General features: G+C 45.7%; 2 protein-coding genes and 1 pseudogene across 2 annotated transcripts; 2 read left to right on the top strand and 1 right to left on the bottom strand.

Moving 5' to 3' along the window:
- Window positions 1–10,674: 10,674 nt before the first annotated feature.
- LOC123042014 (uncharacterized) lies at window positions 10,675–11,435 on the top strand. The gene is made up of 2 exons (XM_044464547.1): window positions 10,675–11,045; window positions 11,175–11,435. The coding sequence occupies exons 1-2, from the start codon at window positions 10,721–10,723 to the stop codon at window positions 11,219–11,221; spliced, it is 372 nt and encodes a 123-aa protein (XP_044320482.1). The 5' UTR covers window positions 10,675–10,720; the 3' UTR covers window positions 11,222–11,435.
- A 2,690-nt stretch (window positions 11,436–14,125) lies between these two features.
- LOC123039384 (uncharacterized) lies at window positions 14,126–15,188 on the top strand (annotated as a pseudogene).
- A 3,639-nt stretch (window positions 15,189–18,827) lies between these two features.
- On the bottom strand, window positions 18,828–22,943 carry LOC123046649 (AT-hook motif nuclear-localized protein 10). The gene is made up of 6 exons (XM_044470055.1): window positions 22,855–22,943; window positions 22,004–22,717; window positions 21,319–21,371; window positions 20,558–20,689; window positions 19,542–19,703; window positions 18,828–19,443 (listed from the first exon to the last, which is right to left on the bottom strand). Exons 2-6 carry the CDS (start codon window positions 22,572–22,574, stop codon window positions 19,123–19,125), a joined length of 1,239 nt encoding a protein of 412 aa, XP_044325990.1. The 5' UTR covers window positions 22,575–22,717; window positions 22,855–22,943; the 3' UTR covers window positions 18,828–19,122.
- Between the last annotated feature and the right edge of the window lie 908 nt (window positions 22,944–23,851).

Here is a 23,851-nt window from a genome sequence, read left to right as displayed (position 1 = left end):
TCTGAACTGTGTTTGATGTATCATTCATCGCAAATGTTTTGCATCTTTTTTGACGGGTTTTTTTACATCGCCGTTCATGATTAATGCGTCGCACACAATTTCGTCAAAGGGTCTCTGATCGTAGTGTCGCATTAGCAGCATCCTGCAGTAGTGGAGGGTCATGACTACCGTCTTCTTCTCGTTGGCTGGTATTCCCGTCTCCGGGTTTCTTCCCCGTGCCTCACACCATTGGTGGAAGGTGGGGACGCCGACATGGTTCATGGCGGATCTCCTACGTGCAAAATATGTGTTGATCGGCAGTGGTGCAAGGGTTTGGGGTTCTTAAATGCTAGGGCGGTGGCCCTTGATGGCGAGGTCGCGCAGTTGTCTCTACAACGAGCAACCTTGCGATGGAGATGGCATTTCTCCTTGGCTGTATGGACAGCCAGGAGCGGAGCCAGGATTTTGGTATAGAGGGGCCAAGTAAAGTTCATAACTTTTTTATAGACCGGAAAAATAACTATTATCATACTATAATATGTGCCGCACGCTACAAAACATGGATACGATTGTATGAGTTTAAATTTACCTCTACAACTGCCAATAGGATGAAGAAAATTTCAATGGAAAAATGACTTACCCGCTAAATTTCCTTCAACATATATGATCATGCAATACTGAAGTAAGTTGTCTCCCATTTGGTGGTGCTTAAAATATAAATTAACATTTAGAGTGTTTGGGGGGGAACTTCTTGGCTGATATGGTCCCTCACATATATAGAAACATTGAGCTTCATCTTGATTGTCCAGTGACATCCCTAATTTTACATGTTTTTGCTTGTTTAGCAACATTTGCCATGTCTGGCATATCCTGATCATGAGTGTCAATTGGACTGGGATTCGTAACTTGCACATTAGCCTCATTAACAATTTCAGTAGCTCGAGAAGTTGAAGCAACCGACTTAAAAATGAATTAATCTTAACGGTGTTTGGCAGCGCTTTTATCTTCATAGCTGTTGAATTGCAATCTCTCAATTAGCTATATAGGATAAGTTCGACATAGGAAAGTTTTCAATCACAAATAGGAACTCATACAAAATAATTTGCGTCACGATCACTATAATTTTTAGGGCAAGATATGAATTATTCATCGAATCATAGCATCACAAATCACACAACCAAAACAATTAAACAACAAACATTGATGTATAAGTTCAACAATGATACAAGATGAATTGAGATTAGTAAATGGTGTGATGTACCACTAGTGGGCTTCACTTGGGCCTTTTTCCCTTTCTCTTAAAAATAGCATTGAGATAGGGGGAGGGGGCGAGTATGTAAATATGTGGGGAATATGTTGGAATATTAGGCAAGTTCATGATTAATTCCAGTAAATAATTCATGACTAGAAGATATACTAGCATGCAATAATCTAGCAAACTAGAAGAACAGCAAGACATGCATAACAGCAGCAAGCACGTAACAATAGCTGTAGAAACAGACATGAACAAAGGATGTTGGACGTACTGATCGTTAGCTATTATGGGTGCGACAGTGTTGATGACGATGTTGGCGACGATCTGCTGCTGACGGCGATGAGTACGACGATGAGTAGCACCGCCCGACTTGGACGGAAGACGACCCGTGATGACGAATTTGAGCAGTCGCGCACAGCGCTTCCCAAAAACCTAATTCGTCCTCTCCCGGTGCAGGATCGCAAAGACGAACGGTTCCGGAGACCTGCTCTCCCACGCGCCGATGCACGCCGGCGTTTGGGATGGAGTAGACTATGATGGCGGCGCAAGTTGTGAGACGAGGCAAAACCCTAGGTGTTTTTTCGGTGTGTCTCTGGCCGCAGCCGGTAGCTGTATATATATTAGGACCAGAGGCGGTATTGTGTCGCGACCACAATCCCAAACCGACTTGGTTTCTAATTCGTATACTTACCGGACAAGAAATCAAAACTTGTCTGCCAAGACATAAAAATTAAAAAATAAAATGGCAAAAGGAAGCTGTGCTCCTGCAAGGAGACGGACCGGATTTCGGCGGACCATTCACGCGCATGTCGCATGTACGCGCCGCCCCGCCCCGGCCCGGCCAGGCCAGGCCAGGCCAGGCGAGGCGAGGCGAGCGAGCGTGCGCGTGTGGCTTTCCCTTTCTCTTCTCACACATCACTTAGAGTGGTGGAGAGAACCCACTATATAAAGAGGTCCAACTCTTCTTCAACTTCCAAGGTGGGACTAAACTTAGCACCACCACTTGCCATTTTACACATGGGCTTTGAGATTTCAGAAATTGCTATGGGCCTAGCCCATTAATTCTAACAATCCCCCACCAGATCTCAAATACCCATTTAGAGATTTGCCTTCTCTCACCACTTGTTTAATATACCAGTGTTTCAGCAGAGACTGTTAAGTTGAACTTCTGCCTAGAACTTTAAGCTACATCCATTCACAACTTGACAATGGACTATGCCTTGAATTGCTAGTTTTGTCTGAACAGGTTTCACTCAAAGTCTTAACCAGTACCTGACCGCCAGTAGGCTACCCCGCGGTTTGGAGCTTATACGTCATACTCCCTGGTCTCTTCGTGAGTTTACTAGAGATCACCCAAATCTCATAGACTGCGACGTTTACAGTCAGAACTCATATAGGTGTGTTCTTTCAAGACTGCTCTGTAGGACAGCATCTTTGCTAATTATAGCCAATAGAACCACATTAAGGCATGTTGCCGACCTGCCTTACAGGTCTGAGCCTTACAGCTCTGAGAGTTTTGCATCTTCACTTGGAGACGATCATAAGTTATTACTCTCCTCAGTTAACCAATAGCTTGTTCTTCCCACATCCTAATTCACGGGATCTCCGATCACAAAGGTTGGGTTACTACTATGGTGTAACATCTATGGGTCTCATACCCATCTCCCTCGATGCAATATCTATCACATTTCGTGATAGTCCCTTTGTAAAGGGATCTGCCAGGTTTTTGTCTGTTTGTATATACGTAACAGTTATTACTCCGGAGTTTCTCAACTTCCTGACAGACTTCAAACGTCTTTTCACGTGTCTTGATGACTTTGCATTATCTTTAGAATTCTTCACTTTAGCGATAACTGTTTGGTTATCACAATTCATAAGAATAGCCGGTACAGGTTTTTCAACAACCGGCAAGTCCATCAAGAGCTCACGCAGCCATTCTGCCTCAACAGTAGCTGTGTCCAAAGCAGTTAATTCTGCTTCCATAGTTGACCTCGTCAATATGGTTTGCTTGCAAGACCTCCATGACACTGCACCACCACCATGAGTAAATACATACCCACTTGTTGCGTAAAGTACATCAACATCGGAGATCCAATTTGAATCACTATATCCTTCTAGCACAGCAGGATGCCCTGAATAAGTAATTCCGTAACTCATAGTACCTCTCAGATAGCGCAAGACCCTTTCTAGTGCATGCCAATGATCATCACCCGGGTTGGACATGAACCTACTCAGTTTGCTCACAGCAAAAGAGATATCTGGTCTTGTAGCGCTAGCTAAGTACATGAGTGAACCGACAATTTGAGAGTATCTTAATTGATCTCTCGTTTCTTTCTTGTTCTTTCTGAGCGTCACGCTGGGATCATAAGGTGTTGAAGAAGGCTTGCTATCCATAAAACCGAATCGGTTCAAGACCTTCTCAACATAGTGAGATTGCGATAATGTAATCCCACTCTCATCCTTAATAAGTTTGATGTTTAGAATTACATCGGCTTCTCCCAGATCTTTCATGTCAAAACTTTTTGATAGAAAAGACTTAACCTCATTAATTGCATTAATGTTTGTACCAAAGATCAGTATGTCGTCCACATACAAACATAATATGACACTATTGCCCCCACCATGGCGATAGTAAACACACCTATCAGCCTCGTTAATGACAAATCCTGCAGAAGTCAAAGTTCTTTCAAACTTCTCATGCCATTGCTTAGGTGCCTGTTTCAGACCATACAAAGATTTTAACAACTTGCACACCTTTCTCTCTTCACCCTTTACCACAAACCCGTCAGGCTGATCCATATAGATCTCCTCTTCCAACTCTCCATTGAGAAAAGTTGTCTTTACATCCATTTGATGAATGATAAGACCATAAGAGGCAGCCAAGGAAAGTAACACTCGAATGGTGGTCATTCTAGCAACGGGTGAATAGGTGTCAAAGTAATCTTCGCCTTCTTTCTGAGTGTAGCCCTTGGCCACTAGCCGCGCCTTGTACTTATCAATAGTACCATCAGGATTTAGCTTCTTTTTGAACACCCACTTACAGCCCACAAGTTTACAACCATATGGTCTATCAGTTAGTTCCCAAGTTCCATTAGAAAGAATTGAGTCCATCTCATTATGAACAGCTTCTTTCCAATCATCTACATCCGGAGATGCATATGCTTCTGCAATCGTCTTGGGTGTGTCGTCCACAAGGTATACAATGAAATCATCACCAAAGGATTTTGCAATCCTTTGTCTCTTGTTCCTTCTAGGAACTTCATTGTTATCCTTCTCAAGGACTTCCTCATGTGATTGTTCGAAATATTCATCAGTTGTACTAGATTCAGGAATTATCTCAGAAGAAAATCTAGCAATGCTATGCATATCTTTCATAGGAAATATGTTCTCAAAAAATGTTGCATCACGAGATTCCATTATAGTATCAACATGCATATCAGGTACTTCAGATTTTACCACTAAAAACCTATAAGAAATGCTCCGTTGAGCATACCCTAGAAAGACACAATCCACTTTCTTTGGTCCAAGTTTGCGTTTCTTAGGAATAGGAATATTGACCTTTGCCAAACATCCCCAAGTGCGCAAATAAGAAAGTGATGGTTTTCTCCCAACCCACTCCTCATAAGGGGTTTTCTCTTTATTATTGTTGGGAACTCTATTCAGGACATGACATGAAGTCAATAGAGCCTCCCCCCACCATGCCTTAGATAAACCAGCAGTGTCTAACATGGCATTCACCAAGTCAGTCAATGTGCGGTTTTTCCTCTCGGCCACTCCATTTGATTGAGGTGAATAGGGAGGCGTCCTCTCATGAATAATACCATGTTCCTCACAAAATTCATCAAAAACTTTTGGAAAATACTCTCCACCACGATCGGACCTAAGACGTTTGATCTTTCTCTCTAGTTCATTTTCAACTTCAGCTTTATAGATTTTAAAGTAGTCTAATGCTTCATCTTTAGTTTGCAACAAATAAACATAGCAAAATCTAGTCGCGTCATCAATCAAAGTCATGAAATATCTCTTTCCACCTTTTGTCAACACACCATTCATCTCACAAAGATCAGAATGTATGAGTTCTAGAGGCGCCAAGTTTCTCTCCTCGGCAGCCTTATGAGGCTTTCGAGGTTGCTTAGATTGCACACAAATATGGCACTTAGAACCTTTGGCAACTGTGAAGTTCGGAATTAAACTCATGCTGGATAGCCGAGACATTAAACCAAAATTAGTATGACATAAACAAGAGTGCCAAATACTTGCATCATCATTAACACTAGCACAAATTTGGTTTATTGACTTATTGCAAAAATCTGAAAGAGAAAAACGGAACAAGCCTCCGCACTCATAGCCTTTTCCTATAAATTGTCCAAATCTTGACACGATTACTTTATTGGACTCTAAAACTACCTTAAATCCATCTCGACATAGAAGGGAGCCGCTAACTAGATTCTTGTTCATAGTAGGGACATGCTGCACGTTCCTTAGTTGCACGATCTTTCCCGAAGTAAACTTCAGATCCACCGTGCCAATGCCACGAACAGAAGCATGTGACCCATTCCCCATTAGGATGGATGAATCCCTTGCGACCTGATAAGAAGTAAACAGGGAGATGTCAGCACACACATGAACGTTAGCACCCGAATCAATCCACCACGAAGATGATTGAAATACTGAAAGCACAATAGGTAGATTACCATACCCATCAGTATTGCTAGCGGTCACCATGTTGACAGTCTTGGAGCTTGTTTTCCCTCTGCGGTCTGCATGTTCAGGGCATTCCTTGGAAAAGTGTCCAGGCTTCCCACAGGCATAGCACTCTAGCTCAGCCTTGTTGAACTTCTTCTTCTTGAAGGTAGTAGTCTTGGTAGGCTTGTTGACAACAGGTTTGTTCTTCCCTTTGTTCTTGTTCTGTGGGTACCTCTGCACCATGTTAGCAGTAGACTGAACCTCACCTCCTTTTTCAGTGGTATCTTTAGCCCGAGCTTTTTCTTCAACATCAAGAGATGCAATCAGATTTTCAACTGATATCTCCTGTCTCTTATGCTTCAGAGTTGTGGCGAAATTCCTCCATGAAGGAGGCAACTTTGCAATCATGCACCCAGCCACGAATTTGTCGGGTAGAACACATTTAAGGAGTTCAAGTTCCTTCACAATGCACTGTATCTCATGAGCTTGTTCAACCACAGAACGGTTATTCACCATCTTGTAGTCATGAAAACTCTCCATGATGTACAGTTCACTGCCTGCATCTGTTGCACCGAATTTTGCATTCAGTGCATCCCACAGAATTTTTCCGTCATTTATGTGCATGTACACATCACACAGACGGTCAGCAAGAACACTCAGAATGCATCCCACAAACATAGTATTGGCTTCCTGGAATTTTCTCCGATCTTCGTCGGCCATTCCCTCTGGAGCACCAACACTGGCGTGGAAAACTTTTAGAGCAGTAAGCCAGAGCGTGGTTTTCACCTGCCACCTCTTAAAGTGCACACCGGTAAACTTATCCGGCCTCAGTGCATCAGCGAATCCAGCCATAGTTAACTCAGGAAATTGCCTACAATTAGGTTTTTGGATTGTTGGAATATTAGGCAAGTTCATGATTAATTCCAGTAAATAATTCATGACTAGAAGATATACTAGCATGCAATAATCTAGCAAACTAGAAGAACAGCAAGACATGCATAACAGCAGCAAGCACGTAACAATAGCTGTAGAAACAGACATGAACAAAGGATGTTGGACGTACTGATCGTTAGCTATTATGGGTGCGACAGTGTTGATGACGGTGTTGGCGACGATCTGCTGCTGACGGCGATGAGTACGACGATGAGTAGCACCGCCCGACTTGGACGGAAGACGACCCGTGATGACGAATTTGAGCAGTCGCGCACAGCGCTTCCCAAAAACCTAATTCGTCCTCTCCCGGTGCAGGATCGCAAAGACGAACGGTTCCGGAGACCTGCTCTCCCACGCGCCGATGCACGCCGGCGTTTGGGATGGAGTAGACTACGATGGCGGCGCAAGTTGTGAGACGAGGCAAAACCCTAGGTGTTTTTTCGGTGTGTCTCTGGCCGCAGCCGGTAGCTGTATATATATTAGGACCAGAGGCGGTATTGTGTCGCGACCACAATCCCAAACCGACTTGGTTTCTAATTCGTATACTTACCGGACAAGAAATCAAAACTTGTCTGCCAAGACATAAAAAATAAAAAATAAAACGGCAAAAGGAAGCTGCGCTCCTGCAAGGAGACGGACCGGATTTCGGCGGACCATTCACGCGCATGTCGCATGTAAGCGCCGCGCCGCGCCGCGCCGCCCCGCCCCGCCCCGCCCCGCCCAGGCCAGGCGAGGCGAGCGAGCGCGCGCGTGTGGCTTTCCCTTTTCTCTTCTCACACATCACTTAGAGTGGTGGAGAGAACCCACTATATAAAGAGGTCCAACTCTTCTTCAACTTCCAAGGTGGGACTAAACTTAGCACCACCACTTGCCATTTTACACATGGGCTTTGAGATTTCAGAAATTGCTATGGGCCTAGCCCATTAATTCTAACAGAATATCTGCTTTTGTATCGCTAATTATGTAGCATCGCTCGATCGCTAAGGGGAGGCCCCTGCTCGCCCACCCTCTTGCCACCATTGACAGCGAGGAACGAGGCGCCCGGGATCTTGGAGGTGGCGGTGCTTCAATAGTGGCGCTCCCAAATTGTGGAGTGGCGGCGACGGACTTGGACCATGGCACCTCGGTGTGCCGTGGTGAGACTCCGACCAAAAGCTCCGCGCTCCGGCACTGGCTGTGTCGATGCATTTGTGTGTCGTGTCTCTCTTGGGGGTGTTGTTGTGGTTCCCCTCCCCGTGCTAGGGCTCGAATGAAAACCCTTGACCATACCTTCAGATGCAATAATGACGCTGTGTTGCATTATCACCCACTTGGGGGCGTCGTCGTGGAGCTCGGCTACCCTCCGGTCCCATCTTATCGGTGTGCAAGCTCGGATGATATCTCAGTGCCCCTTCAGCTCTGGCATGGGCAGTCCCGGCGGCTTCCTATCGGTCCTCATTGTCCACAGGGAGGCTCGACACCTGGTGGTCAGAAGCAAGAGGGCATGTGATCCTCTCCGGCAACAACTAGTGTGTGGTACATCAATGTTCGATGGTCTCTCGTGGAGGCGTGGTTTCTCCTTTAATCAATAGCCTCGGGTGCTTGGTAGGATGTGGGCACTCTTGTACTCTTGTTCCATGTCTGGTCTGCTTTGCAAGAGGATCTCTCATTACCATGTATTGGTTCTGTCATGTCTTTGTATATATAAGTGGAACGAAAGTGTTGTTTGGTAACATCTTAAATATTTAAAACATGTTTTGAAACAATTTCTTAATACATATAATAGGGGCAATTTGTTTTTATAATATTTGTATTTGTATTTTATAAAAGAGAAAACCAGCAAACCGTACATTGCTGCTCGCAATAAGCAGCTAGCGACCAGACATCATACTGGGCTTGGTCCATTTACAAGAGCGAAGCAGGCAATGCTAAGCTTGGGTTCGCTCTAGGTCATGTGTAGACGCACCACCTACCGCGACTTTGGGTTGTCAATTTTGGTTGATTTTTTCGTAGTTAGTGAATTGCTAGGTTTTTGTGGCCTTTGTTGCTTTTCTGCCAGTTTTTTTCCACCTATTTACTTTCAATTTTGCTTTTTTATAGAGAAAAACCAGCGAACCGTACATTGCTGCTCGCACGGAGCAGCTAGCGACCATACATCATACTGGGCCTAGCCCATTTACTTGAGCAATGCAGGCAATTCTAAGCTTGGGTTCGCTCTAAGCCATGTGTACACGCACCCTACCGCGACTTCGGGTTGGCCCATTTTGGTTGATTATTTTTGTAGTTAATGAATTCCTAGGTTTTTGTGTGTCCTTGTTGCTTTTCTGCCAGTTTTTTCCACCTATTTACTTTCAATTTTGCTTTTTTTCCTTTCTATTAAGTTTATTTTCGTTTTCTGATCATTTTATCTTTGTTATTTTCCATCTTCTTTTTTCCTTTTTGCCTATTTTGAAAATTTTCAAATAAAATAAAAATTAATTTAAAATGATATCATTTTTTATTTGAGTATTTTTAAATCACGATTTTTTATTTAAATTCGTGAGCATATTTTTAAAATGCATAGACATTGTATGCGAAAGCGTCAACCTTTCTTTTTTCATGAACCAATTTTGCAATTCAAGTATATTTGTCAAAACATTATAAACATATTCTTAGTACTAATATAAAATGTGGTATCCGGTATCCGGTGTTTTCAGAAGCAGAGACGCTTGATTTTTTTTTCATTCCTTATAACTGAAGTATAGGCGCACCCCTTCTATACTATGAAAAGAAACGAAAAAAAGATTGGAATTTGTGGCCTAAAATCAATTGGGCAAGTCGACCAAGACATGAGTATGGGCAGCCCATCGAGACAAACCAAGCGCGAAGCAAGACATCCAGGCTGGGCTTCGGCTCGGCCCGCTTGAAACCCAGAAAAGCACAAATTGCTGGAACTCGTTTTTAGTTTAAAACAATAATGTAGGTTTGCATCAGAAAATGAATAAATTAAATCAAAACGCCAATTTTTTGTCGTTTCAATCTAGGCTGGTTCGTGCTCGAGCTTGGTATGCCTAGCCGAGTTTTGTTACATCCAGCCCAAATCCACTCCCTGGGGTATGATCGTGTCTTGCTGTAGGTGAAATCAAATCGGACATGAGCAGAGATGTAAGAAAAGAATCTAATATATGCGGGTATATAGTCATCCCCGTTATCTTGATTTGAGTTTTTACTTTTTTTTTGCGGATGTTGATTTGAGTTTTTACAACACAACTGATGATGTAACCTACTAATGGGCGATCACTAATGGCCTTTGAGATTTTTACCAGGAGTTATATGTTAAATGGGACCTGCTTGCATTGAAGAGCCAAAAAAAGTTGGTGGCATACATACACGATAGAACTGTCTGCGATGCCTCCTAACTGGTTCTGCCATGATGCCATTTTCGTGCATCGACGGTGGAGGCTAATCTAGATTCTAGAATAGCTGATTATTTATTCCTTCTCTTTTCAGTGACTGCGTCATGGAAGAAGGGGTTGGTTTTGTCTTGCCTCCATGAACAACCGTACGAGTAGCATCTGCAGCTGCGTTCATCTGTTCATGCACGGCCCTGATGCCTCAGGGCGCTCACTACACCCACTACCAAGACCCGAATTCAATGAAGTGACATGTGCCTAATGGCAGTTCGATCGAAGATCTCAGCTCATTAATCTTTCTTGTCGCCGCTCACCGTTTTAATGCAACTAGCGCCGCCGTCAACCAGGTAGGTAGGTCGTCGACCTCTCCAGTCTCCACTCCGTCGATCGTACGTGCACCGGGGGATCCTCGCCTGCTATATAAACGAGCTCCCACTGCCAGCATCATGCACACCACTCGCAAGCACAGCAGCGTCACACTACCTAAGCAACAAAGATGGGCCGCCGCACCGGAGCCAGCCTACTCCGTGCCCTGCTGTTTGCGTCGCTCTTCGCGGGGTTCGCGGCGCATCTCGCCGCGGGGGAGAAGGACTGCTACGACGAGAAGGACATGATCATGAGCATCTGCATAGAGAGCATCAAGAAGCAGGGCTTCTACACGCCCCCAAGCCCGGACTGCAGCAAAGAGGTGAAGAAGGTCGACATGCCCTGCATCTGCCGCGTCCTCACCGCCTCCGACGAGCGGACCGTCAGCCCCGTGAAGCTCGTCCACCTCGCCCACGACTGCAAAATCAAACTCCCCGTCGGGAGCAAATGCGGAAGTAAGCAACTAAGCATGCATGCATATATACATGCTTGCTATGTGTGCAGAGATCTTGCATAATTCATTTTTCTGTTTTGCACTGCCACGGCCGGACTCGTCTAATCCACGTACCACGTAATTTTTGCAGCTTACACCATCGGGGGGCGGGTGCCACCACCATCCGCGCATGCCTGAGGAGCTTCGGTCATGGGGATCGCGCGAGAGGAAGGCCGGTGAAGGAGATGGAGAGATCATGGCAGAATAACTACTCTAAATAAAGTGCGTGCGTGCGTGTGTATGCTGAGCTAGTGAGCTATCGTCATACGTAGAATGTAATGTAATCTGCCATGGCATGTTACCGTGAGATCCCAATAATAATAATAGTAACAATAAAAGCCTTCCATCTAAACAGTTAGTATTCTTCATGCAGCCATTACAACGACTGAAATTGCTACGAATTCGATAGCGATGCTGGTTCTTTTCTGTTTTTCTTTTGCCCCCGGTAACTGCATGCCCGAGAGTATATCAATCTACTTGTCTAAATCTATATAACCCTGTGTTGGAACGAAGTGAATACGATATAAACTCGGCATATTCCTCCACGACACCCTACATCTACTTATTTCGCTCGTGGCGTTGGTCTTTATTGTGTCTGCTAGTTAGGTCGTGCCTTCTTCTGGACGTCAATTTCTTTCTCTTCTTTATCTTTTTATTACTTGTATGTTTTTTGGCCTGATTTTTCTCATAAACGGAGTTAATTTGTTCAGTTAAACTGGAATCCACAATCTCGTTTCCCGTCGTGGCTAGTTGTCGACCCAGTTGTTGGAGCAACTCCAACGCGCCGACCCAAATGATCCCCGCGTGTCCGTTTGCGTCGGAATGGACCAAAAGAACAACCTAACGCACCAACTCAAACCCAAAAAGCGTCCACTCGATGTCCGTTTGGACGCATTTTAGGCTCAAATTTGTGCTTGGTTTGTGTCCACGCGGATTCGAGGCAGACGCCCCGCGCGTCCGTTCAGTGTCCGTCACGGCCCCACCTATCGGTGGCACAACCACTGCCTGCGATCGTATTAAACACGGCCACCTACCTTGGGCCCGCATGGCAGTGGCTGGAAGCACCAGGCCTTTTTAATGCAAGTGTGCGGGGGCGGTAGGCCTCATCCACTTCCCCTCCCCCGTCCACATCTGGCCAAGCTTGCCCCCCTCACCGACGACAGCAAAACCCTAGCCATGGGTTTCTTTCGCAAGGGTAATTAATGAGAAGCTCCACGCCAGTGTCAGTTCGTCCCGCGCGCCTCCTCTTCCTCCTCCGCCACCTCCTCCATGCGGCAACCCACACGACAGGTTGTACATCCCAGTGCACCAAGCGTGCTGGCACTAACAGTACCGCCAGCCGCTGCCGTATCCGGATGTCAACCTACCCCACGGCTTGCATCCTCATGCCTGTAGTGCCACGGTCGCCGCGGGTGCATGCTGGCACGCCCTCCTTACACTGGAGCAGCGGTGCCTCCCTGCCTACGCGATTGATTCCCCTAACTGGGAGGTCTGGTTTGTGACAGAGCACAACCTGGCCCGTCGCCGCGGCATGCAGCTCAACCCTGGCTTCATGTCGCCATCCCCAAAGGTCGCGCCAGAGGAGGAGGAGGAGGAGGCGGCGGCCCGTAATGGGGGCAGCACTACAGCGTGCCTTGGAGGAGAGCCAGCTCGAGGAGGACGCGCGCTGGGACGGCCTAGAAGAGGCCCTCGTGCTGCCAGCGGCGGGGAACTGAGTCTACCCCAGGCCCCACCACCGCCGCCTGCCCTCGAGCCCTAGCACACGCCACGCGCATGCCCATGCCCCCGTGCACGCCCACGATGCCCACTGAGCGCGCTCCAGATATGTATGTGTGGACTGTCATTGTCTGCGAGTGGGTGAGGCGCCAGCCATCTACATGGACACGCCGCCAGAGGAGAAGGCGGCCTACCTCGAGCAATGGAGGCAACAATGGCTGATGGACGAGTGGGCTGACGGTGAGCACCAGATGCAGGACGAGCTCGAGGAGGAGGAGCGACGGGCCGGCTCGGCACGGGAGGAGGAGGAGGGAGAGCGCCGCGAGTAGAAGAAGGAGGATCGCGCCCGCGGCGTAGCAATGCAGCTGCGTAGCAGATGCCGGAGGAATCGGCGCGGGCGGCGTGGGAGACCGCATTCCCGTGGGTTGGGCCGCCGCCAACCTTCGTCGACCTCACCGACGACGATGACAACTATGACAAGGACTAGGGCAGCATGTGGGCGCTTTTTTAGTTTTTTTTTGGTGTTTTATTAATGTTTAAATGGAAGACCGCCGTTTAGTGTTTAATTATGTTAAATTCAGCCACATGTTTTTTTTTCGCGAAAAAATGCGCCGACCATCCGTGGACGACGCTGTCCATCCGAAATAAAAAGTGGACAATCCAAAACAGACAAAAAACGAATAATACACGCGTCCGTTTGGGTCATATGCGTGGGGTTTTCTTTTTTTGATAAAACGAGTTGGAGTTGGAGTTGGTCTTAACAGGGTACGATTGTGGGTTCATCTTGTTTCCCGTCCATCGGTTCTACCCTGTCAGCCCCGCCGCCAAATAGAAAGACCAACCTAGGGTTAGGGTTGTGGATCCGATCCCGACCGCCATGGCCACCGGACACGCGCCAGAGCCAGAGGAGAAGACCATCGTCTTCCCCGACTGGGTGATGCTGGATCGCTTCGGCCGCACCTACAGCCACGCCGACCTAGACGCTGCTCGTGAGGCGGCCAATAAGAAGAAGACCGCCGTTGAAGTAGTGACGGCCACCGGCCACCGCTGCTGCTTGTCCTTCGCCTGCTCGGATCGTCCAGAAGGGATCTCCTACCTCGATCTCGACTGGCCGGCGGAAGGCTCAGCCAAGCCCGTGGACCGCTACAGCCCGCCCGCCCGCGTATCCCTACGTCCGGGCAACCGACGAGGACCTCGTCCTCTTCGACATCTCCATCCCGAGCCAGCGTCGCTCCTACGACTCGCCGTCAGATCTGTTCGTCTACACGGCCGGTCCTTCCCCCTCGGTGCAGCGGCTCCCTCTGTACACTGGCCCCAGGGAACGGCCGTCGATGAAGTCGAACTCCGCCACAGGCATCCTGCGGCTCGCCGACGACCGCTACATCGTTTCCAACCTCGAGGTCCACCCGGAAAAAAAGGGGGCCTCTGAAAATTATTCCATGCTCGCCGAACTCTGCGTCTTCGACTCCAAGACGGAAAAGTGGGAGTGCTTCCTCGAGCCGCAAAACGAGATCCTCTGGTCGACCGACGATGTGCTCGCGTTCGACCGCCGGTTCCTCTGCTGGGTCGACTACTTGAGCGGCGCCCTGCTGTGTGACTTCTCCAACCTAGAGTCCCTGGTGCTTCAGTTCGTGCGTTTCCCTGGAGCGGCGGAGTATTCCAAGTTGGTACAAGTCTCAAGGTGCTTAGCGTCGAGATACCGAAGTGTGTCTGTCCACCAAGGCATGATACGCTTCGTCCACATTGACAATGACTACGATGGCTCGTGTCAGCGTCTTGAGAGAAGCCAGGGGCAGCACCAGCAGCAGCCTCCCCAGAAGATCACCATATGGACTTTGAACATGAGGGATGGCAACTCCAAGTTTGAGTGGAAGATACATCGCGTGATCAACCTGGATTGTCTCTTGGGCGCAACGTGGTTACCAAGATCTGGGCATAGGTCGGTGTCTTCCCGAGTTCCCGGTCATCTGCGCCGAGGATCCGGATGCCGTGTGCTGCCTGTTGAGGGACGAGGCGCAACTTTCTGGACAGCCGTGGATGATCATGGTTGACATGAACTACGCATATCTACGGTCATGTTCTAAATATATCAATCAACAGCCATACCATGCTGACTGCGATGTGGAAGATCACAATAACTTCTTTTCTAATGTGCCCCTACTTTCAACTGTCTTCTCCAAATACCTTGGAAGACCAACAGGGATACCACGCGACAAGAACAAGCTCGCAAGCAATCCTCCAGAAACGGTAAGTTTGCAATGTGAAGATGAAGACCTGGAATCTGGTGACTGGTCTTGGGACATTTTGGACGCCCAAATTAAAGATGCTGTTGCCCGGATGCGGGCAGAATCAACTCAACAGCACAAAATACTACATTGATGGGATGTAGATGATGTATAGAGGGAGTACATGTTAAAAATAAACACTGTACAGTGTGTGCTCTCTGTGCAAAATGTATGGTTAATTGCGAAGTGAACATCGATATAGGTTCAAGTATTACTTTGTGAGCTTATGTTTGTGGTGGCGTTCTTTAATTAATGAGTAAATGCCATCTTTTACTCTGATTAATCATGTGAGAAAGCATGAAACAGCCAAGAGACTGGAATTTCAGACTTCAACAATTTTATGAATTATACAGATGAATTCGAATTAGCCAATATAATGGATTTTCATTCATTTTAGTTCATTTATTAAATATAAATGTGTGCCATATTTTACCTTTAATTTGTGCACATTCAGTCAACATGGTCCCACGTATCATGGCACATGTGGTGCTCCACTTCGACTATTTTTTCTTCTATAACCGGTTCTCCACCCGTTCCACCACACACTCGGTTCATTATCCGGTGCGGCCCAGATCATCGACAACATGCCGCCGCCATCGGCCGCCGCGAGGTGGTCAACGAGCTTGGAACACGAGAATTGGATGCCCGAGAGACACGACAGGCGGAAGCACGGGCTCAGCTTTCACTTGAATCCTATCTTGGCGAGCTTTAGAATGGCTAAAACTAATATTTTGTGTAAATAATAGTTATAGTAATATGTATCCCCAAAATGATTAAACTTAACCAAACAAAACATTGGTTAGCCGTTTTGAATTAGGCTCGGGTTTGGTATTTTCACCTGGGCTTTGTTAAACCTAGCCCAAAACCTAGCCCAGCCTGGGGTATGTCTAATTCGACAATTTGTAGGTGAAATGAAATCGTACATGAGCGATGATGTAAAAAAGAACCATACACGTGTTGACATACACTCATCACATTATCTTAAATTCTGGTTCTTACATCACCATCCAAGACCTACTAGTCAATGCGATTGCGCGGGTTGGAGGATAACCTCCAACCCCTCCAGCCCAGCGCGCACTTTGGGTCGAGCCATGTACCAGGAGCCTATGTTTTTCCTTTCTTTTTTGTTATTTCCCCCTTTTTATTTTCTATTTATTTTTCCTTTATTTTTTGCATTTTCACCGAATTTCAAAAAATATTCATGAATTTTAAAAATGCTCAAGAATTTTAAAAAATGTTCACAATTTGAAATATTTTTCCGGAGTTCAAAATGTTCGTGAATTTGAAAAATTGGTCTCACATTTAAGAAAAACAGAATTTGAAAATTTATTAAAAACTTGGAAAATTGTTCCTGGATTTAAAAAACCTTAATGAATTTGAAAAATTCTCCCCTATTTCATAAATGTTCAAGAATTTTAATAATTCTTCAAATTACGAAATTCATGAATTTGATTTTTTTTCTCAGATTTCGAAATGTTACATAAATTCAAATAACGTTCACTAATTTGGAAAATGTTCCTAAAATTCTAGAAATATTGTCAAATTTTAAAAAGTTCCAAAATTTGGAAAAACAACTGTTCACATATTAGAAAAAAAGTATTGCATTCAAAAAATATGTGCAAATTTTTTAAAAATATTCCTAAAATTCAATAAATAAAAATGGAAACTGAAAAAAAGAAGGAAGCACACACAAAAAACCAGTTGAGGGAAGGAAACCGGGCCCTTTGGCCTAGTGCAGCACGGATATGTTCCTCATCGATCCGAATGACGCTTAATGTTGCAGTGACCATGTGCCTCCCTTGCGACCACGTGGCACGTCATAATTTTCTCTTCCTCTCCTTTAGCAAAATAGCAATGTATATTTATTTATTTTTCTCTAGATTACATTATCTCTTGGTTCGAATTTAACCCTTTTCTATGTTGTTTGTCCTAAATATTTTTAGGTTGCAACAATTGTATGTTTGAAATTGTGGCTAGTGGGTTAAATCTTATTTAATTAGATTTAATTGTACTCCCTCCATAAAGAAAATATAAGATCATTTAGATCACTACCTTAGTGATCAAAATGTTCTGATATATCTTGACAGAGGGAGTATGTGTTTGGGCAAAACGTCAAGCATTAGCTATTGTTTTAACTTGTAATTAGATATACTTCATTGGCTTCATAATTTTTGATATCTTATTTGTTAAATGCAGATAATGGACAGTTTCTTCTAAAAAGAAATGCACCATCACAAGATGCTCCAGAAGACATGAATTCGGAGGAGGAGATTCAATATGATCCAGGCAAAAGGAAATTGATAAATATTAAGTGATGATGCTATTTGTTATGTGGAGAAAGAAGAAATAGAAAAGGTCATCAATGATCACGTGGTTGAGTATTTCATGGCTCGGAGGAATAGATTATACCAAAGGTAAATTTTTTAAATTTTAGCAAATTTAAGTACTTTGATTTGGGCATTTTATTATGTTCTACTTGAAAATTTGATTCTAGCTTTTATATTGTAGGTTAATGAACCATTATATGTGATGATGTGTTTTAATTGAGAATGCTAAACCTTTTCAAGTAATTTTGTCATTTGTTTTGGCATTATTTTAAGCAGTTTGACTATTGCATTTTGTTTTATAAATCAACTTCTATTATGTTTGGTAATTCGTATTACAAGCTATGAAAGGCACCTTTATTTAATGCAACCATGCTTGAAATTTTTCTCCATGGTTAAGTGGTGCATCATGGTAAAATTAGCTCCAGCCCCGCCCCTGCTCATCTGCGGCAAGAGCATCAAGAAGGAGGCCCCCCTACGTGCGCCCGGACACCCGCGCTGAAATGACGGTGGTGGACATGCCCTGCATCTGCCGCCACGTACTCGCCGCTGCCGACGCAGATCATCAACGCCCAGAAGCTCGTCCGCTGTACGTCCGACTCCAGCGTGAGTAAGCATGCTTTGTTATGCTTATTATTGGAATTTCCATTAGTGAAGAAAAATAGCACACTATAGCGTGCTGGAGAATAACTCGCTAAATAAATCAGTGTACAATGTGAAGCGCACCATAGCGCATTAATAGCGAATTTTAAGTATGACGCTATTTTTTGCTATAATGCGCTATTTTTTTTCAATGAATCTGGTACGTTGGTAATTCTGCAGCTTACACCATCGTGGCGCTAAGCGCCGCAGTCGCCATCCAAGCATGCGTGAGAGAGTTCCGACCATGGGATCGTGCGAGGGAAAGGCGAGGAAAGGAGTGATCGTGGGAGAATAAACTGAATATAAGTGCGTGTGTGCCTGTATGCCGAGCTAGTGAGCCATCATAGAATGGTACCTTCTGCCATTCTGCCATGGCATGTTACCCACAGATCTGAATGAACAACAATGCCTTCCGTCTGAGAAGTTACAATGAACATTTCTCCAAAAGAAAAAATTACTCCGAACAAACGGCCGCAGTTGCTACAGATGGAACCATGGAATCATGGGCGTGAAGAATTACGTTAGGGTACTGATGGGGTGGAAGGCTTATATATAGAGAGAGATTTAGAAGAGTAACTAGTGAATAATGGCTTGACTATGGAATCTGAATAACACGGTAATAAAGCCATCCGTCGTAAGAACGACCCGTCCAAAATGGATGTTGAATTTCTTTTAGACCCCAGTAATTCCCGAAGTATATATCCATCCAGCCCTCTGAATTAATAAGCTAGACAATGATAACACAAATATATGGCATTCAAAACTGGTGCATGCAGATACTAGACTGAAATACAAATTCATGGGTAATAGAAACCGTTGATTAGGATATAACAACTCCAAGCATAAGCTACTAACTGCGAAAGCGGATAAGAGATACAAACTAAAAGCAACAATAACAGGGCAAGACGATGCTACTTATTATTGCTCCTCAGGCCTTCCACGGAAGGCCCTCCGACTACCTCTAGCACACCGGATTATTGGCCGACAATCACTCGCTGGCGCCGGTGCAGGAAACCCTACACTCTACTAGGTCAAATACTAGAGAATAAAGCTGCTGCAAATCGGGGAGCCATTAGTCGGTCACCATCTTCATGTCTGGGTCGTAGCGGCCTTGGTTCCCGGAGAGTGACCAGCCCACAGGAGCATATGAAGCGTGTGTCGGATGGCCTGCATTGTTGAACGCGCTACCATTGGGTCCCATAGGGCTCCCTGGGTCATCAGAGTGGTCGCTTGATGTTCCGTCTGATGGCGTAGCAGCAGCTGAGGCTGCACCGAAGCCAGCAGCCGTCTGCATCGGCGCAGATGTTAGCATCGGCGCAGATGTTGGCTCGCGTTTTGGTTGTTCTTCCTTGGGCTTTTTGTTACCTTCGGCGATGAAGCTGCCCACCACAACCTGAAACACAACATGGAAATCTGTCACCGATGGCCTAATTTGGATGCAGAGATGCCAGTTGACAACAAAGTGCAAAGAACGTCAGACGAATGGCAAACCTGGACAGGCGTTGCAGCCATAAGCATTCCTGCAACACAACCTCCTACAATACGCCCATCGCTTCCAGCCAGAGCAACACTCAGACCACCTGTCCTGCTACGAGTGTCACCATCCTCTGCCAGCAGAAATGAGCCCGACAGAGAGAGAATATCAAAGTGGCCCTGTGACACATAACAGTATAGGTATTCAGTGTATTTTTACAAACTGATGACTTTGTATGACACAAAACTGACATTGCATTACAATAATATTAAGTAATGTGGTGTGACTCTGTAGTCTGACCACATGAAGGAACCAATAAACTATCACAGGGTCTAGAAAACCTGGTGCCTTTAACATAAATAGTTAGTTGCACTAGATGGGAGAATGAGAACAGATTAAATCTTCCGACATGTTTTCATGTAACTTGACAAGCTGGGAAGTAAACTTAACTGCATATTAGAAAACGTTCACAAGAACACACAAGAAGATAAACAAACTTCATATTTGGCTCACAGACACTGTTGACAGTACTAGCAAAACAAGGAAGTAACGGAAACAGAATTTAGCAGAAATATGAACATTCAGTAAATCGACCGTATAGGCTTAATTGTTACTCCTAAATATTATCTCTGTCCCGAATTACTTGACTTAGATTTTTCTAAATACGGATGTATCTAACACTAAAACATGTCTAGATTCATCTATATCTAGACAAATCTAAAACAAGTAATTCGGGACCGAGGGAGTAACAAGTAAACATTCAGTCAACAATAGGCCATCAGAGTGCAGGCTACAGAATTATATGCTAGAACACGACCAAATCATAGGTCCGTTGAGAGCTGTGATGCTATGTACTCCCTCCGTAAACTAATATAAGAGCGTTTAGATTGTTAAATTAGTGATCTAAACGCTCTTATATTAGTTTACAGAGGGAGTAGGTCTTAGAACCTGATCATTACCACTTCACAAAAATAACGAGAAGTGAAAATCAAATAATGCCTCTGAGATCTTAGCAAGTTGGGCCTTGACGTACCTCATATGTCACTATGCCACCAGAGGTTGCTGGTTGACGGAGTGTTGCTGTGCACAGCGCACCGTTTGCTGAGATTATACATGTAGTACGTGGGCCTTGTTGTGAAAAAGACATTATTTTCGAAGCAACATCCTGCAAACAAGATGATTTAAAGCATAAACGCCCACGGTGAGGTAGAAGTAAAGCATAGTCTGAACGCAAGGGACAAGCAAGGAATAATGACAGGTATATAAATAATGCCAGGAGAATGGGAACTAACAGCCTAAGATAGAACCGACAGTTATTTATTACTCATACTCTCTAGTTTTGTAAGGCCATCCTTTAAGAATTGTGCCATGCATCCTGTGGATCAGCAGCAAGTTCAAGTTGGATACTATGTACTTTAATAAATGCAGTAATGGCATGGAATCCATGGTTAGACCGAAACTTGTAGCAAGAAAACAGAAGTCAAGAGGATAAAATATTCAAAAGATGCTCAAGGGTCCACTCAGTGCTATGATTTACTTCTTGCTGTTTGTACCAGGAGCCACATAATATGCACTCTGTTCTTAGCTCTTCCATGGAAGTAATTAATTTCAACGTAAAGCAGTATGCTCATGAATGATATAATGCTGACAGGTTCTGTTCTCAACCAAGAGCGGTAGCCAGCAGGGCAATCTACTCGATCCTGACCGCACAACTAATGTCCAAAAGCAACTTAGGAACAACCAGACCACGCGAATAGACACCAGAGAGGAGGGAGCACTTTTCAAGTAGAGTACCTCATTAGGCTTGACAGTAATTATGTGAGGAGTAAATGATGTCCCAGCTGAGCCTACAATTCAGTAAACGAAATATCATAGTCAGCACAAAAAAATGTTCAAAGAAGCCCATCAAATTATAATCAAAATCATAAACTGCGATTAACATGATACTCCAATATTGCCCGGAAGGATAATTTTAATTAACTGAATTGCCAGAATATTTACCACCCTTTTATCTTGCAAAACTCAAAAGTAAACACAGTTTGTGACATGATAGAAAAATGAGCAAAATAATAATAATAACCCATAGAAGAATATTCCTTTACAGTGAGCTCACTTCTACTCCCTCCATCCTGAAATACTTGTCGGAGAAATGCATAAAAATGAATGTATCTAGAACTAAAATACGTCTGGATACATCCATTCCTCCGACAAGTATTTGTGGACGGAGGGAGTATATTACATGAGTGCTCTGTGCATAACTAACATGAAGCAGAGGTGTACTTCCCACATTGTTTAAATGCCTGCACTATGGCGTCCTATTTAATTCCTTTGCAATGTGGAGAAATCCTTACAAAGTTAATGGTGGAAAACATGTAGAAAGACATATAGTACATGCTTTTATTCAGCACAAGCTGCTGCTGAGTGAACACTGATGTTTCTGAATTCAGATGTGAACCAACACGGGTGCGGCCAGAATTACCTAAGGCATCGAGCTGTTTCTTTTTGCCAGATCCCGGGGGCCGTCCTCTGCGCTTCCCGTCAGGATTCGAGTTGGAGCCCGCGCCACCAGACTGCCCGCCCGCCTCGGCCTTCACCGCCGAGCCCATGGTCCCGTCCGGCCCATACTTCCTCGGCCTTCCCCTCTTCTTCTTCACGAGCTCCCGGCCGCCGCCGCTGCCGCTGACGCTGACCACCAGGGCGCCACCGCCACCGCTAACGGGCTGCGGCATGCCCGGCGGGGTGGAATCGGGCCGGTACATGGCGAGCGGCGGCATGTCCGCGGGCTTCATTGCCGGCTGCGAGGCGCCGGGCGACGCCATGGGGTTGAAGGCGAGCGGCATCCCGTGCATGACGCTCGCGGAGCCCGGCGGCATCGCGCCGTAGGCGTGCTGCGGCATCATGACGCCGGGGGCCACCGGCGGCGGCGAGCTCACGCGCGGCGTCTGCTGCTGCGGCGGTGCCGGCGTCTGCTGCTGCGGCGGCGGCGGCAGCGGCAGCGGCAGCGGCGTCGGCGTCTGCTGCTGCTGCTGCGGCTGATCCCGGCCGTCCATCTCGCGGCGAAACCCTAGGGCACCCCACGAATCCGACGCGCTCTCCTCGGCCGGGCCGCGCCGCGCGTCGTCGCTCCGGGCAGCGCGCGCGCGCGGTTGGCGGCGGTTGTACGTGAACGTGAACCACCTCTGCGCTTCAAAAACTAATCGAGGAAATCGAGACTCAATAAAATACGCAGGAAAAATGGGGAAAGCGGAGGCGGATTTGTTGCGTGGAAAGAAAAATCGATTTGGGAGTAAAAAGGGGAGGGAGGGAGGGAGGGAGGGAGACGGGAGTTACCTGCCCTCGGGGGTCGGATCGGAACAGATCTGCTGGCCGCAGGAGAAATCGCGAAATATCGAGCAATAAATCCGCCCCCGCCCCCCTCCCTCCTCGCGTGCTCTTACCGGCTGGACAAAAATAGCCTCGGTTTCCTTTTTTCATTGGGCAAATTATTCTGACATGTGGACCCTTCCAAGAAAACACCCCTATACTACTAAAAGTACTCCCTACGTTCCAAACTACTCCCTCCGTCCGAAAATAGTTGTCATTAAAAAGAATAAAAGAGAATGTATCTAGATGTATTTTAGTTCTAGATACATCTCTTTTCATCCATTTTGGTGACAACTATTTTCGGACGGAGGGAGTACTTGTCTTGAATTTGTCTAGATACGGATATATCTAGACTCATTTTAGTGCTAGATACATCCGTATATAGACAAATTTAAAACAAGTAATTCGGAACGGAGGAAGTATCACCTATAATTTTATTGGAAAATGTTATAGAGCGAACATGCTTTGAGAAGGTTTTTCTAACCGAACTCTATCTACGTTCGATTCCGTTGCACGAATCTCAACGGAGAGTGTGTGGGCATCAATTATCGAAAAAGGCTTTCGCCCCGCTTTATATATAAAGCAACGATCCAATTACAACTAACCTTATACAACTCCACACCAACACACACAGGGCAAGATACAAGAATGTTGGAAACAGCTACACCACCCAACACAACTCCAAGCCATCTACAGGAAGGAAGAGAGACCGCCGCTTGAAGTCGCCGAGGGTCTCAACCGTGAACAAATCACAGCGAAGAGCCGGAGCTGTGCACGACGAACCGATTACTCCAAGGCGGAGCCTTCAACAAGGTCATGTCACCTAAGTACCGCACCGCCTGATCCAGGGACCGAGATTTCCTCCGGAGCAACACGGAGGAGGAACACTACTGGGGAAAACCTTATACACAGAATCTTACCAGCAGTGCGCTTTAAAATAAGGCGCTACTGCTATTTAGCAGTA

The sequence above is a fragment of the Triticum aestivum genome, chromosome 2B, assembly GCF_018294505.1.
Source record: "Triticum aestivum cultivar Chinese Spring chromosome 2B, IWGSC CS RefSeq v2.1, whole genome shotgun sequence".
In the NCBI taxonomy this organism is placed as follows: Eukaryota; Viridiplantae; Streptophyta; class Magnoliopsida; order Poales; family Poaceae; genus Triticum; species Triticum aestivum.
The sequence above is the reverse complement of the archived record's forward strand: the minus strand, read 5'-3'. Positions and strand labels throughout refer to the sequence as shown.